The following is a 20,595-nucleotide window of genomic DNA, read 5'->3' as shown; positions in this document are numbered from 1 at the left end:
AGTATGTCATGTTTACAATTTTGAACCATATGCAAGAACATTTTCAAGAATATTCCTTCTAGTAGCTTTGATTTAGCATACTCATTTTGTGGGGGTAAGCCTGGAAAAAAGCTTACATGACTTGCCTCTGGCTATACAATGAGTCATTAGCAGCTTTAGGATTGGAACTTTGAGTCCCTGGAAGGAAGAAGTAGAGTTAATGGGAAAAGAAGATTCCTAGAACATAAGCATTAATCATATTTTTCAAAATATAAAATCTCTCTTAAATTCCTTGGAAGATGGATGCTCTATAAACTTTCAATGTAATTACTTTTTTTGTGTGAGTGGTTTGCTTGTTATGGAACAGGTTTATTTAACCAACTGACCTATAGTTAACATTTACACTAAGTTAATGAATTTAGTATTTATTTAGGTTTATTACAAAACACCAAATATTGTATCTTCAGGCTGAAATCTTTGCTTGATTATTTTACTCACCATAGAAAATATTTATTGGCCACTCACTCTGGGTCAGTCAGATTTACTGTTGATGCTTTTTTTTTTTTTTTTTTTTTGGAAGAGGCATAAGAATGTTTAGGAAAATTTAGAAATGTTTAAGAATGCTAAAAGGGACTTCATATAGTGGAAGAGCTTAGATGTAGAACATGAAGGAGAATAGGCTCTCTCTAGTAACCCATATTCTTTCATTCAACAAATGTTCACAGAGCATGTATTCTGTGCCAGGCACTATTCTAGGCACTGGAATGAATGAGTGAAGAAAACAAAACACAATTTCTGCCCTCATGGATGTTTTATTCTATTGGAGGGAGATAGACACTAGACAGTAAACATAACAAATTATATATTGTATGTTAGAAAGTAAAAGCACTATTTTTTAAAAGTAGGACAGAGTAAGTGAGATTAGAGATACTGGGGAGAGCAGTAGGATTACAGTTTTAAACAGGATGGTCCCAGAAAGCCACTTTGAGAAGGTGATGTTTGAGTAGACTTGAAGGAGATGATAGGCAGGCATGTGAAAATCTAAGGAGAGACGATTCCTGATACCTGTGGGGAACATCAAGGAGACCAGTGAGGTTGGCGCTGAAAGAAGGAGGTTGTATAGTATTAGTGGAGGGTATAGGAAATGAGTGGAAGAGGAGACTTAGAAGGGGCAGTCAACAGGTAAGAGAAAGAGCAACAGGTAAAAGGAGAGAGAGAGAGAGAGGGATTTCTTGGAAGCCAAGTTGAGAAAGTGAATAAAGAACATGGAATAATATTAAATAGCCATGCTAAATGCTACTGATGGTTAAGTTAAGATGAGCACTGAGAATTGACTACTGGATTTAGCCACATATCATTGATGACCTTGAGTAGTTTTGGTGGAGTGGTGGAAGAGTAGGTCTAAGAGAGAATTGGAAGATAAATGATGTATTGTAAAAATTGGAGTGAGTAGAGGCAACCTCTTTGAGGCATTTTTTTTCTGCAAAGAAGAACAAAGAAATAGGGTAGGAGCTGTCAAGAAAATGGAGTTAAGGAAAGGTTTTCTTGGGCAATGAGAAATACTACATGTATGTATGCTGATTGGAATTATTCAGTAGAAAGACTAATGGTAGTGATATCCATGCAGAGTTTCTATACCCACCATGAATTCCTATTCCAAAAATTTCTTACATATGATTCATTCATTCCTTTTCTCTCATTTAATGTGTTAGCAATATTTTGAGAAAGTCCACCTCTTCCAGGCACTGTTTTTCTGCTTCTTACCTGCTCATTCCCATTCTCATGACTGAAAGGTTACGTTTTTTGTAAGAAATGATATTAGAATGAAAAATTCTTGTCATCTATCACCATCCATAAATATATTTGAAAGGCCTAAATCCCCCTACACACACACACACACACACACACACACACACACACACACACACTGATGTATTGTAATTAGGAAGGACAATTATCTATCCTATGCTTGAAATCCAAACTTAAAATAATATTAAAATTGGCTATCTAATTTTAACTTTTTCAAAATGGTTCTTTTTTACCGGCTGGTGTGGCTCAGTAGGTTGGGCATCATCCTGTACACCAAGAGGCCTCTGGTGTGATTCCTGGTCACGGTACATGCCCCAGCTGTGGGCTCGGTCCCTGATAGTGGAAGTACAGGAGGAGCTGATCGATGTTCTGCTCTCATATTGATGTTTCTCTTTCTCTCTCCCTCTCCCTCCTTCTCTCTAAATGTCAATAAAAATATGCGGGTGGGAGAAAGATTCTTTTTGTCTGTCAAATTTTGCAAATATTGTACAGAGGCTCTTATACAAAATATAAATTGCCATCATACCCTCACTTTAGACCTATGGTTTTCACTCTTTAATACCTTCAGCTTCTGTGCTGCACACCAGCAACTGTTCCTGTTGAACTGAAAGGTTACTCGGGAGACACATGAATTCCAGCCAGCTCCAGGCAACATCAGCTGCCAAAGAGGCTACTGAAGGCCAGCTTGCCAAGTTATGTTCATTTTCAGGGAAGAGAGAAAAATTTAAATAGCCAGTTTCTTGACTTACATTGTTTTCTTGTTCTACTTATGTACTTTCCATTGTATATAAATAATGAAAAGAATGCTTTACAATTTTGAGCTACTTTGCAGTGAGGAAAATTTCAGGATAGCAGCCAACTCTTTGAATCCTTTTTTCCACCAAACACATTACATTGACAAATTATCTGTGTTTCATTGAACCCTCATTGTATCTTCACTGCCTTTTGGGAAGATAAATTTGAGAAGCTGTGTGTGTATGTGTGAGTGTGTGTGTGAGTGTGTGTGTGTGTGTGTGTGTGTGTGTGTGTGTGTGTGAGAGAGAGAGAGAGAGAGAGAACCAAATTTAGCAAAGATATTTCATCATGACATTTATGACCATTAGAAATGGTTATAAGTGTCCCTGAAAGACAGACAGAGATGTTTTTGATTAATAGAGATATCAGTTGCAGCTAGAGATATGTTCTAGCTTTTATTTTTAAGAAGTGATATATGCATGGAACTTGAATTCAGAGTGCTCCAACCTCCATTGATTATTAGTTTTATAACCTTAGTCAGGTGTCTTAACTTTTCTATGCCTCAGTTTTTTAATGAGTAAAAATGGAGATAATTAGATTAATTATTTAATGTTTCCAAATCAACACATTATCTAGCACAGTGTATGCATTCACTAAAAATTAGCAATTATTATCATTCATATACATAGTCTAATAGAAATAAATTGATTGCCCTCATTATTAGCATAATATAGAACAATCTCAAAAATTTACTGACTCTAGGCTTTAAGAGATAGTACTGGATATAGAAGGAAGACAATCAAAGAACTTTGTTTAAATCTCAGAAGACGTGATTGTTCCAATAAAGTGGAATTTACTGGCAATTTAAATACCACTTCTAATTAAGAAAATAAAATATGTGTAAGTAGTTTTTCTATGAAGTGATGCTATGTAAACAGAAAGGATTCCCAATTCTAGGTGTGCTTGAATATGTATCTACCTGTAGGATGAGAAAGAGAGGAGAGCGGTGGGGGAGAGGTTTTAAATACTCCTGAAAAGTACCATGTTACCTATACTGACTTCTTTTCACTTTTTCAAACTACTAAGCATTCCTTGTCCAGGGCCTTAGCATATGCTGTTCTCTCTGCCTAGACATCTCTTTTCTCAAAATATTCCAGGGCTAATTTTTTTCTTTATCCTTTGGGTTAAATATCACCTCCTAGTGTCATATCCTAACTAAACTAGCATCTTCCCACCACCATTATTTTATCTTAGCCTGTTTTCTTTTTCATTATAATTGTTTTTTGATAACTTTTTTTTAAAAGTAGTCTCTTCCATTAGAATATCAAGCTCCACATTGGAAAGAAATCTTTAATCCTTCTCACAATCATATTCTCAGAACTTAACTTACAGTTACAGCACTTATAGTTCTAAATGCATGGTTTTGGTTTTGTGGTGTGTTTTGTTTTTTTTTTTGTTTTTTTTTCAGAACAACTCAATGTCAATACATACTATAACCACACAAAGTTTATAAATTTTCCCATGCTCTTCAGAAAATTGAAGCTATCATTTTAGCTTTTACACAATCATAAAAGTACCACACAGGAATGAACTTACATAGATTACCTTTACTTCTGCTAATATTTTTGACATTAAGCCAAAAGGTAGGCCAGTCACATATGAGATTTCATTACTAGATGTATTTGAGCAGAAATGATGTGACAATTGCAAACTGAAGTATACAGTAGCAATGAAAATGAGCTTTGTCTCGATAGCCTACATCATGTAGTGTCAGGAGCACTTTTTTTTCCTTCAATTTTTAGTGTCAGAAATGCTCATTATCAGTGAAAAGTGCATGTTTTTTTTCTTTATTGGTTAAGGTATTACATATGTGTCCTTATTCCTCCATTTTCCCCCAGTCCCCCGCTCATGCCCTCATCCCTCTAGTGTCTGTGTCCATTGGTTAGGCTTATATGCATGTATACAGGTCCTTTGGTTGATCTCTTCTCTTTACCCCCACCCTCCCCTGCCTTCGCTCTGAGGTTTGACAGTCTGATCGATGTTTCTGTCTCTGGATCTGTTTTTGTTCATCAGTTTATGTTGTTCATTATATTCCACAAATGAGTGAGGTCATGTGATATTTATCTTACTCTGACTGACTTATTTTGCTTAGCATAATGCTCTCCAGGTCCATCCATGCTGTTGCAAATGGTAGGCGTTCCTTCCTTTTTACAGCAGCATAGTATTCCATTGTGTAGATGTACCACAGTTTTCTAATCCATTCATCTGATGGTGGGCACTTAGGCTGTTTCCAAATCTTAGCTATTGTAAATTGTGCTGCTATGAACATAGGGGTGCATATATCCTTTCTGATCAGTGTTTCTGGTTTCTTGGGATATATTCCTAGAAGTGAGATCACTGGGTCAAATGGTAGTTCCATTTTTAGTTTTTTTTTAAAAAATATATTGATTTTTACAGAGAGGAAGGGAGAGGGATAGAGAGCTAGAAACATCGATGAGAGAGTAACATTGATCAGCTGCCTCCTGCACACCCCCTACTGGGTATGTGCCCACTACCAAGGTACATGCCCTTGACCGGAATCGAACCTGGGACCCTTCAGTCCGCAGGCCGACGCTCTATCCACTGAGCCAAACCAGTTAGGGCCATTTTTAGTTTTTTGAGGAAACTCCATACTGTTCTCCACAATGGCTGCACCAGTCTGCATTCCCACCAGCAGTGCACGAGGGTTCCTTTTTCTCTGAATCCTCACCAGAACTTGTCGTTTGTTGATTTGTTGTTGATAGCCATTCTGACAGGTGTGAGATGGTACCTCATTGTTGTTTTGATTTGCATCTCTCTCAGATGATTAGTGACTTTGAGCATGTTTTCAAATGTCTCTTGGCCTTCTGTATGTCCTCTTTCAAAAAGTATCTATTTAGGTCCGTTACCCATTTTTTTTATTGGTTTATACAGCTCCTAGGGCAATGAAAACTAAAGAGAGAATAAACAAATGGGACTACATCAAAATAAAAAGCTTCTGCACAGTAAAAGAAACCATCAACAAAACAACAAGAAAGCCCACTGCATGGGAGAACATATTTGCCAATGTTATCTCTGATAAGGGCTTAATCTCCAACATTTATAGGGAACTCATAAAACCTAAAAGGGCATGGTTTTGTTTCTGAATAAACCAACAAAGCATGAAGAGCAATTCATTTTCTTAGAGAGATCCAGATCTCTTCACAGAAAAAAAAAAAGTTAATTATTTTAAAGTGTGGAAAGAGATGACAATAGGAGAAATTAAAGAATTATCACCCCCAGCCAACACTAGCAGACAATACAAGAGACAGACCCTTTCCCCTCAGTCCTTGTTCACAGAAGTCTATCTCATATTGCTTTACTTTAAAAATGTGGGTCTGACCAGAATGGCAGTGGATGTCTGTCTATCCCATGGCAGGTCAGGAAGAAACAAGTCAGATTTGCCATTGATTTAGCATAATCCTCTACATGAGAAGGTCATTTGAAGCCTGATATATTTTGGTTGGACATAGCTTTGTCTAGGATTTGGTAACCTTAGGATACTCTTAGAAATTGATTTTGCCCAAGAGCTTTGTTTTAGACTTCATCTGAAAATTTTGCACAGAAATAGATGAACAATTTGGGATCAAAAATATCACTCCTGAATAGGTGTATGACTCTCATTCTTTTGGCTTTAAAAGATAAAACAAGAGCACGCTGAAGATAACTGATGCTGGAAATATATGACTGTTAAACGGAAGAGTACAACATCAAAAAAGCAAGTTATAAATACCAAAACAAAAATGCTTAAAGGAAAAGGTGATAATTTTTGTGCCAATACTTGACATAAAAGTGTTTAGAGGGGAAAAAACAGAATTTGAAGAGTAGCTAAAAGTATAATTTAATCCCATTAAAATAAAATTTCCTAAAAGCAAAGAACACATATTTGGAGTGAGAGTTCTGAGGATAAAAATAGAAGATTCTGAATGAATTATTGGTAGACATTAGGTGCTAGTTGTATTTTGGGACCGTACAATGAGGAATAAGAACATTGAGATGCAGAAAAAGAAATGTGGGTAGCTGAACATGTGATGTACCTGTAAGGACAAATACCACAAAAGGCCAGTAGGAACTCGAGAGATCAAGGGTACATCTTGTAATGAACCTGTTCTGGAGTTAATGGAAATGATTGCCAGCTGTTCTTGACTAAAGACAACTTGAGGCAGTATGACCCAGAAAGTCCATATAGTACCAAAGGCAAAGCTTAATTAGATACATCACTTTTAACTGCACGTAGCCACACTCCCAGAAGGAAGGAGATTAATTGTAATGCACATGTTGGGAGGGTGACTTTCAAAATTGCAGGAACTCTGGAGGCTACCCGTGCTACTGTTTAATAGTGGCTCTCTTTGGTGCGAGGGTATATAAGGTGACCTCATTTGTGTCTTCCTCTTTTTACAATGGGATATGTAACTTCTGTAATGAAAAATATTTTTAAAGTATCTATTATTACAGGTACAAGATGTGAAAATAATGTGGCTCCTATCCACTCCACTAAACAGTTTATAAGCTACAGTTCATGGTCATACTTCATATTGTAAAAGGTTAATATAGTGTCGCAAATATTCAAAAGATAATTGCCAAAGTCGATGTAGAGGTTTTTGTTTTGTTTCGTTTTAAACCACTTAGCTGTTTAAGCTTGGGAACAGGTCTCAAAATGACTGTGCAATTAAAAGCTACACCTGATTATTAGCAAAGGACTTTTAAAATCTTATTTTGTTTAAAAGGGAGAGATCGCATGCATTGTGTGTGTTAATCCTCTTCCTGTCATTATGGGTTTCTTTATGACAGAAATTGTGTATCCTCGAGGAGGTGTGACCTGAGCTTTTGGCAGGGTGATTGGGTCTAAAATGCCAGCCAGCGCAGTGACAGTGGGGCCTGAGGCCCTTTATGGGGCATAATTGTGCTTCTTGGTAATTTTCTACTGTGCTACCCATGCTATAGAGAATGTTCTGAGAAGATGGGGAAGCCTCTTAGCATGTGTGTCTGTGTAGAAAGACTCATATGTCCCTTCAGAATTTTACTTAAACAAAAAATTGGAATGAACTTTGTATCCTCCATGCATTTTACATTCACTTGCTAACAATAGAAGTAATCCTTTTAATATCAATTTATGTAATTATACCGCAATTAAGTTGCATTCAATCTATTACTTTTGTTCTAAAACTCCTACTGTATTTCCTAACATTGAAGTCATGAAAACTGGTCTTAGCCCATAGTTGAAAGGATGAAAGAAGAAAGGAAGGAGAAAAAGGGAGAAATTCTTAAGAATGATTTTCTTTCATTTACATAAAACTTTACCAAGTAACTCCCTCACTACACTCCAACAAAAATGCAGCTTAGAAGGCAATGATAGAATTTTGTTTAAGAAAACGTGTATTTCTTCATAAACTTTAAAAATGTAATTCCACTACAACAGGATATTAAAAACCTAAATATATTTCCTTCTCAAACCTCAATTGTCTTATTTATAAGAAGAATTTGGACTAAACTGTTTCATGACTCCTAACTCAAGCTAATAAACCAACCAAGCTTTGAATCTTCTTCATAATTATTGTTATAACAATTCACACAGTTATGTATTCCAGTGACTTTATTTCAAGCGGTAGTTTCTCAGTTGGAGAAGCATTTCAGTCATTTTGAGCTCCGTGAAACTCATGGCTTGGAGCTGTGATTACTCTCATGTCCTAATTAAATGTGAAAACTTCTCTCTTGCATCTTGCTTGGGAAGTCACAAGCAAGCAAGAGCAGTATGCTATTACAGTTGAGCATTATTTGATTTTTGCTTTCCAATATTGTATATAATATTATCTATGTATTGTGTTGTGGCATAGGATGGACTTTCTGTAAGCAGGTTAATGGGAAGGGATCCTTAAATGAAAAGATTACATGCTGTCTTATTGAGAGAATGTTTTATCTGGAACATAAACATGACAAACAGACCTTGTGCCTGTTACTATAGAACCAAAACCCTTTCCAGCTGTTTACACTTCGGATGCAAATGGCAATTTGACATAGACTAACAGTGTGCGTGATGTGAGCATCCGCCTGAAAAGGCTACCTATGGAGCATGCCCAGTGCGGTGAGTGCGTCGTCCGCCTTCCCCCTCCAGATCTCTGAAGATAAGGCTTGAACTTTGCACTTGCAAATGTCACTGCATACGTTTTGCACTAGGTGTGTGGTTTTTTTTTCGTGTGTGTGTTTTTTTAAGGTTCTCTTGCAACCAATTTCCTTTAGCAATCTATGAGCAGGAAGAGACTCTTCAGGGTAGGAAGATACATTAAGTTTAAGAACGAGTTGGTGCCTGTCTTTGAACGCACTTGAGGTGTTCTTTATTTTTAAAGCAACCTGAAGCGTTCGAGTGTTTGTTTTCCCATCTGGAATGGAAGAATAAGAATCCCCTCGGATTGGAGTCCTCCGGGGTAGGGAGTGAAAGCCCCGGAGGCAGAAAGGGACTGAGAAGAGGGGCTTGGCCGGAGCATGGCTGGGGAAGGAGCGGAGGCTGCTCCGCAGGGCTCAGCGCGCACTGAGGATCCGTGCCCGGGGCTGCAGCTGCGGATGGGAAAGGCGCTGTCTGGCTAATGAAGGCCACCTGGATCAGGCTTCTGAAAAGAGCCAAGGGAGGAAGGTTGAAGAACTCGGATATCTGTGTAAGCTCCAGGGCTTTCCTGTGGGGAGACGTTATTTTGCCTTTGCTTTTGCTGTTATTGGAGTGAGAGCTGGCACGGGCTCCTTTATTTAGTAATATGATCCCGATTGCAAGAGCGGGAGCCAGGGAAAGTCCTGTAATTTTCTGAGCTCCTTTTCCTGTGTCATGGAGATAAATCCCGGGCAGGTGTTTTCTGCAGACAGGTTTTGTTAATATCTATTTAAAGGTATTTAAAAAAAAAAATGTGTTGCTTAAAGATTGCGTGGAGCCGACTGCTGTTGTCTTACAGTTTTGTCAGAGGATGTATCAGGTGAATAAAAAGGTGCAAAAGGATGCTTAAGATGAAAGTGGGGTCAGCTCACAGTGGTGAGGTTTTGGAGAGTTCAGGTTTATAACTCCTTTACCTTTCGGGTATGTGTTTTATTAGCAGTGCCTTCTTTCTGGGTGTAACTACTTGCTTTACGTGCAGATTGTTCTTGAAGCTATCCTTGAAACCCATCTGTGCCCTTCAGCTCTGCACTGCACCACGGAGCTGGTGTGATCGTAAAGGAACTTGTTCTGTCTTCCAGAAAGGACATTAATTGGCACATAAAGCTGGGGAAGGATGGTAACTTGGTAGGCACAGCTACCCTAGTGAATGGTCTACAAACCACAGCATGATTTTTCTAGACGGTTTGCCACGAGGTGGATTATTTTCTCCTCTTTTCAGGAACTTGTGGCAAAATCTAGGAAGCTAACAGTAGTGTCGATGAAACATTCCCAACGCAGACATCATGGATGGAATCTATTTTAAAATGTAAATTTCCCTTCCCAGGGTTCGGCAGACTCCTACACCAGCCGTCCATCCGATTCAGATGTGTCTTTGGAGGAAGACCGGGAGGCGGTGCGCAGAGAAGCAGAGCGGCAGGCCCAGGCCCAGTTGGAAAAAGCAAAGGTAAAATCATTTTTCCCTGCCAAGCTCTTCCTCTGCCAGTTGTGCTGGGCCCATGATGGACCACCTGTGGAGGTGTGTTTGAGTTCTTACAGTATTTCATTTTCTGGTTTAAAAGAGGTACAGAAAGTGAGATTATTTTCTTTCCTTGGTAGAAAAAGGAAGTGTGATATATGAGTGGTCTTGTGTTCCATGTTACTTTATAATTCAAGCAACTTGTGTCCATGGCATATGGTTCATTAAGACACACAAAAGGATTCCTGATTATACCAGGAGAAAAAAACAGTATCTAATATTAAAATGATTTTACCTTATATTTTCAGCAGACCATTTCTCTGTTCAGAAAAACAAACTTTATTCAAGTTAATGTTTATTTTAGTATTTATTTGAATAATCTTTCCCCCAAATTTTACTCCATAGGTGCTTTATAATATTATTTTCTTATATTTAAAAAAATTGTTCATATTGCGTTTTTCAAAAATAAAGCAACAAAGGATTTTATTATTTGAAAATGTTTCTTCTATCCTATAATAATAAAGTGCATATGTATGTGGAAGGGGAACTGGAAATCAGACATGAAATATATCAGTACAGAATTTAGCTGAGACTCTATTAGATTTCACTATTTGTCATGAATTGAATTCTTTTTCCCATATAGTCATTTTAAAGCAGGGGTAGGGAACCGTTTTTCGGCCAAGGGCCATTTGGATATTTATAACATCATTCTCGGGCCATACAAAATTATCAGCTTAAAAATTAGCCTGCTATATTTGGTCAAACATTTAATGAACTCACCCCTAATGCCTTGGCCAGACCAAATGATTTCTTGGGCCTTATATGGCCCTCGGGTCGGACGTTCCCCATCCCTAGGTTGTTGTTCAGTTTTAAGGTATCTTGGTGTGTGTGATACTCCATAACTTTTAAATGAACATATCTGAACACAGTTGTTGGTTTTCTTTTGAAGAATTACTGCTTTGAAAAAGAAGTACTGTGTTGATCTTGCTAAAAAAATCCAGGGTAACATTAGAATACTTATGCTGGCTGCTGCATCTCTGAGATGAGTAAAAACTCGGTGTGTTGCTATGGGAATCATGGCTTGGAGATTCTGGTTTGAAAACATGGACAGCCCTTATGTAATATTCATGACCTCTAGCACAGCTGCCATCACAGTTTACAGAGGAACTGCCAGGAGGCCATGACTTTTAAGAAGCAGTGTTTCCATACACCAAAACAGTGTGCTCACCTCAGGGGGCAGGGAAGTCATCTCCAGGTGTGATATAGTCTTGACTGCAAGACCACCCAGAGGAGCAGGGAGCTGATGAAGCCAGGTGTGGCCCAGTTGCTATCAGGTCATCTGCTCTACCAAAGTTAATCATTTAAAACATTATGATGTGACAACATGGATGAAACTGGAGGACATTTATGCTCAGTGAAATAAGCCAGTCACAGGAAAAACACTGTGTGATTTCACTCATCTGAGGTATCTAAAGTAGTCAAACTCATAGCAGAAAGTGGAGTTGCCAGGGCCTGGAGGAGGAGGAAATGGTGAGTTGCTATTCAATACACATAAAGTTAGGCATGATGAATAAGTTATAGAGAACTGCTGTACCACACTGTGCCTATAGTTAACAGTACTGTACTGTACACTTAAACATTTGTAAAGGGTAGATCTCTTGTTAAATTTTATTAGAATAAAAATTATGTAGGTGAAATTAAACAGTGAAGAAAATTAATGAATGTATTCGAGTGAAACTAATTGCCACAAGTTTGCAGTGTAGCAAATGTTGCAATTGAGAAGCTGAATTCTACATTCTACATTTTGTACCGAAGTGCAAAGAGAAAAGCCAAGATAAAAAATAAGTTTGTATTCCAGAAACAGTGTTTTATTTGCACTAATTTATTCATGTGATTTTTCACATACTAAAATTAAAGTTTCTCCAGTTTATACCACATCATCATACAATCCAAGGTCTTAATAGGTTTGGTTTTCAAAGTCTTCAGTTCTCTGATTGGCACAGTTTTGTCCATGACTGCTACAAGTCCTGAGTTAAGTGGCACAGCTTCATAGAATTTTTAAGTATCTTTCAAACCAGCATGGATCAAAATACTAGTATTGGTCCTAAATCAAACCAGGTTCATGTTGCTCATCATACAGACAGAAAAAGTCTATAGTTACAAATGATGTAGAAGATGGGAGAAAATAAAGAGAATTTAAAACAAAAGCAAAAATAATTGAAGGGCTACTTATTATGTTTAGTGAACGTAGTTTATTAGCATCTAGTATTTTCCTTTCTTAAAATTGGGTCAATATCTTAAAACTTTGATGCACTCAACTGGGTAAGTGAATTTTAATATGTTCTGAAAGAACATAGGACTAGGATTTTACTTTATGTTAAAATCATAGTTTGGTAAATCTGATTTATTAGTTTCAGTATCCTTGAAGACGAAATGCAAAGAGGGATTGTAGTTGGCTCGTCCATTAGATTGTTTTTATCTGTTCCCCTCCACCATGCCTTTATATCATTATACCTTTTTGAGACCTATTTCAAAAGGCAGCTCTAAAGTTGAAAAATATATGAATTCATCATTTAATTTTAGGTAGTTTAAAACACTGCACATCCATTTGGAAAGAACCAAGAGTTTTATAGATTTATTTTGTAATCATAGCATCTCTCAAACAGGAAGATTTTCTAAGTGGGTGCTTTAATTCACCCTGAAGATCATGCTCAATAGGTCTGTGTGAATGCCTGGAATAAACCTCAGTGGCACTTGCAGATCCTGCCCCACTATAAATGTGAACTACATTATCCATTAATTGCCTTAAGAATACGCCTGTGAAATAAGGTGATTAGCAAGTAGTGAAACTAGAGACATGCCTTCTGGAATTAAGTGACCTACAAAAGTTTATATAACCAGGCACACTGTGCTTCCAGTAAAACCCAGTACTTTTCACTACACTTTGTTATGTCTTCTCTTAAACTAGTAAACTTTACAGTGAACAGATTCTGTATTAATTTGGGGGCAAATATCAACAAACATGACTTTTCTTTAACTTGGTGTTTTCTGATCACAAGTGCACATTTTGATCCAGTTTTGGCATATTTTGCATATTTTGCCTTATTTAAGTTGGTGCTCTTTGATTATGCCTTAAAGACAAGTAATATGTGAATTTAATTTATTCCCACATTGATCATTTAAAAAAAAACAGCTTGAGATATAATTCACTCATTCAAAGAACACAATTCGGGTTTTTTTAATATTCACAGGGTTATGCAACCATTACTATAATCAATTTTAGAATATTTTTATTACCCACCCCTCCACCCAGTGAAATATCATATTCTAAATTAGCAGTTACTCTCCATTTCTTCCAACCCTCTTAGCCCTAGGCAACCAACCACTACCCCACTCTGTTTCCACAGATTTGTCTATTCTGGATGGTCCATATAAATGAAAGCATACAGTAGGTGGTCTGGTGTGACTGGCTACTTGCACCTACATAATGTTTTCAGTATTCATCCATGCTCTAACATGTATCGGTACTTCATTCCTTTTTATTGCCAAACAATATTCCATTGTATGGGTGTATCACATTTCATTTATTCATTCATCAGTTGGTAGACATCTGAGTTTGTTTCCACCTTTTAGTTATTGTGAATAATGCTGTTATGACATTTGTGTAGAGTTTTTGCATGAGCATATGTTTTTATTTCTTCTGTGTGTATCTAGGAGTGAAGTTGCTGGGTCATATGATCATGTTTTCTTAACTAGAAGGTTGATCTCTTTTCTCCTTCCCCAAAATGATCCTTTCTGCCCTAAACGCAGGGACTCTGAGATGGGAAGTCTAGATGTGGATGGGATTGGCACAGAGATGAACTAGGTTCAGTGCTATATTCTTTGTACTATAGATTAACATGAAATATTAAGTCCATTGTTCTCTTATCAGTGAGTGACTACCATATTAAAGAACTTGTATTAGTCACAGTTGCTGAGTAGAGGGACTGAAGAGACAGAGCCATGAAGAAGAAACAGGGACTTTTGCCTGCAGGAAACTGCTACTTGTGGTTTAGGGAGAAGAGTTTGGCTTTAAAGCGTGCTGATTAGAGGTAAAACAGAAGTCCCTCCCTGGAGTAGAGAGTCTGTGAGCCTGGGAGGAAAAGACTGCACCCTGCTGGCAGGAACAGAAAATCCTTCTTGGATGAGGTGGCTTAAAACTAGGCTTTACAGGATGGTCAGATGGAGTTTAGCTTATGAAATAGAATGTGGGGGATAGAGAAGAGGGAAATGCCTCCAAGGCTCAATAAGTCATGTAAGTAAAGGCCAAAGTAAGGAAATAATTGGCAGCAAGAAAATATGGAATCTTCCAGAAAAAAGGTTACTTTTTTGAGATCTTGCCAACTTGAAAATGTCTTTATTCTAGCCTCACATTTAATTAGTAGTTTGGCTGGGTATAGTATTTATGTATGAAAAACATTTTCCTTCAGAATGTTAAAGACATTATTTTACTGTCTTCTAGCTCTAGCGCTGTTGATATGTTTGCCAACGTCATTTGGTCCTTGAATGTGGTTTTAAAATTTTAATTTACTGGTTTATAACATACTGAGAACTGCTCTTCCTTTGGTATTTTGAAGTTGTGCCTTGGTGTGGGTCTTATTTATTGTGTCTGGCTTCTCATACACATGTTCATTGTGAAGGGCTAGTCACTTTGGTTCTGGAAAGTGACTTCTTTTTTTATGGATATTTTTTTCCACTACATTTTCCTCTTTTTCTGGTTCTCTCCTTTGTCAGACATTTGATTAGAGCCTTCTTCTATACTTATTTTTTTTGTACTCAGACCTCTGTCTTTTTGCTCCACTATCTGAATTTTTCTCCATTTATCTTCTAACCATTTCTATTGGAAAGATTTTTAAATTGACTTTAGAGAGGAAGGGAGGGGAAGGAGAGAGAGAAACATCAATGATGAGAGAGAATCATTGATTGGCTGCCTCCTGCATGCCCCACACTGGGGATCAAGCCCAAAACCCAGGCATGCACCCTGGCTAGGAATTGAACCGTGACCTCCTGATTTATAGGTCGATGCTCAACCACTGAACCACACTGGCTGGGCTCTATTGGAATTTTTATTATTGAACATGTCTAAGTCCCAAGAACTTGCTTCTCATCTCTGCTTTTATAGATTCCTGTTCTTATTGCATGGGTGTAATGTTGTTGTTTTTTTAAGATTTCTGGACTGTTCCTATTTGTTAAACTTTTAAAATTTAATTTTATTTTTACAAACTGGAAACTTTTTCAGAGGTTTGATTTCTGGCTGTCCATTCATAATTAAGAGCAAGACATTGTAAAGCTGACTAGCAGCTCTGAACAAGATGAGAAAGCTTCTTGACTGTCAGTCTTTATAGGGTAGTTGATTGGGGGTGTCTTTTCTTTCAGTCTGGTCAGTGTCCCCGGAGAGGGGTCCCTGATCTCCTAGTATTTTATATTCTCACTCTTTCTACTCTGTTAATTATCATTGTCTGTAATTTTCTTTATTTGACATTTTGATCTACTCTCATTTTCTGTTCTTTATATTTGTGGGTTTATACTTTTTGAAAAAAATTTTTTTCAAGAGGTTGCATATGTTCAGTTGACCATGTTTTATTTCCCATATTTATTAATAAACATACTATAGAAGAGAAAAAAATGTTTCTTGTGACAGGGGAGAATCCTACCCAATTGGAAATAATTCCCCTGATGCAGCCTTTTCAGAAGAAACATGAATGTGTGTGTTCACCTTCAACATAAAGATGAATTTCTTTTATTTAAAAAAATGTTAAATATGTTTTTACAAATGGGTCTTATTGAGAAAATTATGTGGGAGAAAGGCGAGAAGTATACGTTTATGCCTGTATTGCATACTTTCTTCAACCTACAAGATACACTGTTGGAGAGACTCTAAAGAACATGTATTAAAGTAAATGGTGTCTCATCGGACAAAGACATTTAATTGGTAGAAGATAAAATCCAGCAGAGAAATTTCATAATAGAAAACACCAATTATGGCAGACAGCCTTAGGAAAATATTTTGGCCAACATTAGTTTTCCATCATTGATTTCAATGCTGTCTTTTAATTTTTGTATTGAAAATTTGTCAGTTCTCTTCTGCTCATAGCATACAAAACAGAATTACAAAACTGGCTAAATATCTCTAGCTTCCAAGGTTCGTTTACTGTTCAAATACACACTAGCTTAGATTATGTTTTTTCTACCTGTAAGAAATAAAAAGTGTGCAAAAGCCACTTAGGCCTGGGTTAGCTTCTGTGTCAACTCATAAGTATGAGTGGTTAGGTACAGTCATATCCTCTTATCTCCAAGGTTAGTTGACAAGTATAGTACTTACAATAACAACATTTATTGTGTAGTACTGCTCATTACAGACAATTTCAAAGATATAAAAGGAAAAAGCAAAGCTTTTGTCGATATTGCATTTTGAAATACTTTTGAGCACTTATGATCAGGCCATACCTACAGCACTGATTCCTATATCATCTTTTACACCAGAAAAATCCTCACTCATTCTCTCAGTTAGCTTTGGCTGCAGGACAAACTGCTCTATTTATTGGCTTAAAGTCACCATTTACTGAGGTCACAGTTCTCGTCCATGTATCAGTGGCCAGCTGGCAGGTGAGCTGGTGACCAGGTGATCGAGGATGGCCTCTTGCATGCGTCTGCAGGTTGGCAGTTGCCAGTTTGGGTGTCTCATTCTCCTTTGGGTGGCCTCGCCTCCCCAGCAGGCTGGCTGGCTCACCCTCATGCTGGGCTCAGGGTTACAAGCACATTGAGAGAGAACAGTGAATGACATTCAGGTCTCTCCTAGTGCCATGTGAGCTAATGTCCTATTGGTCAAAGCAGGCCATGTGGCTAAGCTCATAGTCAGTATTGAGCTACTAAGACATGATTCCATCCTGGGAATTGTTACAGCCATTTTCTGTAAACGATCTGCCACACCCATTTTTTTCCCTCTCTTACCTCTTACTTTAAAATTTATCTTTATTGTTGAAAGTATTACAGATGTCTCCCTACTTTCCCCCATTGACCCCCTCCATCCAGCTCCTGCCTCCCACACCCCTCAGGCCTTCACTGCACCATTGTCTGTGGCCATGGGTTATGCATATATGCATGTAAGTTTTTTGGTCAATCTCTTTGGAAGAAGAAATGTCTTTTTACTTTTTAAAACAGATAACCCTGTCTTCCCTCTCATCCCATGTTTCTCTTTCTGTTAATGTCAAACTTCATTACCACAAGCTTTATCCCCCAATTCCATTCCTTCCCCCACTTCCTTGAGACTGATTTCTGTCTCTGTCTCTCTACCGATGGTCTCCAGCGACTTTCTAAATAAGTTTATTGGCCTTTTTATTAAACATTCCTTTGACTTCTCAGGAAGCCTCGCCTTGTTTTTCTTCTCTACTAAGTCAATTTTGTCTTGCAGGTGCTGGCTACAACACAAGCCTGTTTCTACTGCTTCTCTAGTTTCTTTTCAGTCTCTTCTGCTGCTGCTGTTAGCTCCCTCCACTGAAGTGTGGAAGTCCAACCAACCCAATGTTTAGACTCTGACCTCCGGCTTCTATTGCTTCCGGCGTGCCATTGGCTTTCAAACTGATGGGTTCCTCAGGAGTTGCTGCAGAAGCACAGGGTGCCCAGCAGGATGTGGTCTGTGAATTCCTCCTGGGTGCAGCCAAAGCAGGTCTCTCCATTCATTTGATACATTAGGACTTCCTTCCATGGAAGTTTTTCTTTGAAGATAGAGCTTCACCTCCATGACGAGTTGTAAGCCACTGCCATCTTGCCCTTTACTCTCACCCTCCTCCTGGCTTCACTTTTGTCTGCACCTCTGCCCCTGACCTCGCTCCCTATTGTTAGTATCTCACATCGTCCCTGTTTTGGCATCCCTAGCCTTTCTGACACCCATTTAAAATTGAGCTTCCCATTTTTTTCCATCAAACCCCTTCTTCTCCACATTTCCTATTTCTGTCAATGTTGACTTTATCCTCCCACGTTTGAAGCCTTAGTCCAGGGTTGGCATGATTTTTCTGTAAAGGGTCAGATAGGAAATACGTTAGATACCATGAGTCATGTGTTTTCTATCACAACAACTCAACTCAGGGAAACCTGGGTATTTAGATCCATCTCTGCTGCATACTGATTGTTGTATCTTTTGATATGTTATCTGTGAAGCTCAGGCGTGGTTCCAGTGATAATTGCATTAGTTGGCCTGTGTCAAGCTCAGGGCTCAGTCAGGGGACTGGGATGGGCAGAGGCAACTGGAACACAAGGCTCCTGCCTTCAAGTTCACTGTCTAATGGGGCATTTGTCTTAGAAGTTATGAAACCACTCTTTTCATTTCCTCTTTAGTTGTATATGGTCGCTATACACTATCCCATATGTCATATTGTATTTGAGTTATTTGTCTCTAACTTGGTGATTAGTGCTGTACGGCAGATCTGTGATGTCCAATGGCTGCCAACCTGAGTGGGACGTGACTGGCATTGACTCTTTTCACTTGATCTTCACAGCAGCTCACCCTGTCGGGTCAGATTGCATCCCTGTCCATCCCTGTGACTAAGGCGTGTGTCCTGTCTCCTGAACTAGACTTTTTCCCTTGAGAGTCAAGGCGTGCTCTGTACTTCTTAATCTCACTGGTCCAGATTCCTGGGTCAGTTATCAAGAATGAGTTAACATGTTTTCTTGCTCATTTTATATGCTGTCTTCTGAGTAATACCTGAGTATTTTAGGAATAAAATTACATATTGTTCTCTCTTTATGGTCATATTTATCTTGGCAAGTCTACCTATGAACAAGTCTTAAGTTTCTGATGGGTAAGAGTTACATGTTTTAAAGAGAACCCAATATTCTAAGTTAACGCTCTCTTACAGTGGTTTATGGTTTTTATTAATGGAAGTTCTGGAGGGCTGAGGCTTGCTCCCATTTAAAATGTGCTCTCATGTAAGAACCCTAATAAGGACTGTTAATATAATAAAGACTTCTGGCTATTTCAAAACCATAAATGGATTGGGGAGGATTATTATAAACATTGTAGCTCAAGTTTTTTTTTCTTAGAGAGCTATCACTGAACAACTTCGTTATATCATTATAAACACAGCTATAAATACATGATTCTTCCACTCCTTTTTCTCTACCAGATATGAACGGGGAACAACGCAAACCTACATGCACAGCTGAAAATAGTAAACCTCTCTCTGCTCCTGAGTTTTTGCCCCACCAATAGCTAAATGACAGATGTTGAAAATTGTGGAAGAGAAGAATTTATTCAATTAGCAAACCTTTGATGAGTAGTATTGTACTATGAAGCTGGAACCTAAAGGAAGGGAAATTAAAGATATGTTAGATGTGGTTTTTTTCCCACAAGAAGCTCATGGTCTAATGTAGATGCCAGGAATGTGTGTCACTGACTGAGAATAATGTGATAAGTGTTAGACTAACAGCAGTATGAGCCAGATGCTGTAGGAATGGTGAACAGAGGCCTCAGCACTGCTGAGTGGGAGGGCTGGGAGAGGGAGAAGGACAGTGGGATTAGAGATGCCCCCGCTGATATAAGAATGTGGCTGCAGGCAAAGCCTTTACTAATCAGCAACATGCTTTTCTAAGGTTAGCAAGATTGATTGCTAATTGAGGTGGCCAACAAAGGCTCTTATTTTTGGTTTAATTTTATTTAAATTTCAGTTATTTCCAATTTATCTTACCCTCACCACACTATAGTGTGTTTTTTACCCTCAACGATTCTGAAGCATACAGTTCAGTAATGTTAACTATGTTCACATTGTGGAGGAACAGATCTCCAGAACTTTTTCATCTTGCAAAACTAAAACACTTTCTCTGTTGAACAACCACTCTCCATCTCCCCATCCCCCAGCCCCTGGCAGCCACCATTCTACTTTGTTTCCATGATTTTGACCACTCTGGGCACCCCACCTAAATGGAATCATTTTTGCCCTTTTGTGACTAGTTTATTATACTTAGCATAATGTCCTCAAAATTCATCCATGTTATAGCATGGGACGAAATTTCCTTCTTTTTTAAAGGCTGGATAATATTGCATTATATAGAGATACCACATTTTCTTTATCCATTCATCAGTTGATAGACATTTAAGCTCTATTGTAAATCATGATGTTGTTGTTGTTTTAATCTTGGATTTATGTTAATGATCCTGGTAGCTGAGTCATCAGCAAGTAATAATTATAGCTTATGTTTGTACAGTGTTTCAGTAGTTAACGCCCATTGATTTACTATGCTTGGTGCTTGCAACTACTTAGTGAGGAAGGCAGGGCAGGTAGAGTTATCCCATTTTGTGAATGAGGAAATTGAGGGTGGATAGTGAAGGGTCTTGCCAAGGCCATTGAGCTCTTACATGGCAGAATTAGGACAAGAACTCAGGCTT

The 20,595-nt window shown here is 38.1% G+C and overlaps 1 protein-coding gene across 14 annotated transcripts in view; it reads left to right on the top strand.

Moving 5' to 3' along the window:
- CACNB2 (calcium voltage-gated channel auxiliary subunit beta 2) overlaps positions 1-20,595 on the top strand; it is a gene marked incomplete at its 5' end in the record, with an annotated part of 387,111 nt that overhangs the window by 251,407 nt on the left and 115,109 nt on the right. For 10 of the 14 annotated variants that reach the window (XM_080640722.1, XM_080640726.1, XM_080640718.1 and 7 more), the window contains one exon: positions 10,044-10,163. In XM_080640722.1, the coding sequence (XP_080496848.1) occupies positions 10,044-10,163 (120 nt within the window). Of the gene's footprint in view, positions 1-8,668; positions 9,231-9,776; positions 9,845-10,043; positions 10,164-20,595 lie in introns of those variants that run through there. The other 4 variants (XM_080640731.1, XM_080640728.1, XM_080640721.1 and 1 more) reach the window with 3 other exon arrangements.

This window comes from Plecotus auritus (assembly GCF_963455305.1).
Source record: "Plecotus auritus genome assembly, chromosome: 1".
NCBI lineage: Eukaryota > Metazoa > Chordata > Mammalia > Chiroptera > Vespertilionidae > Plecotus > Plecotus auritus.
The sequence above is the reverse complement of the archived record's forward strand: the minus strand, read 5'-3'. Positions and strand labels throughout refer to the sequence as shown.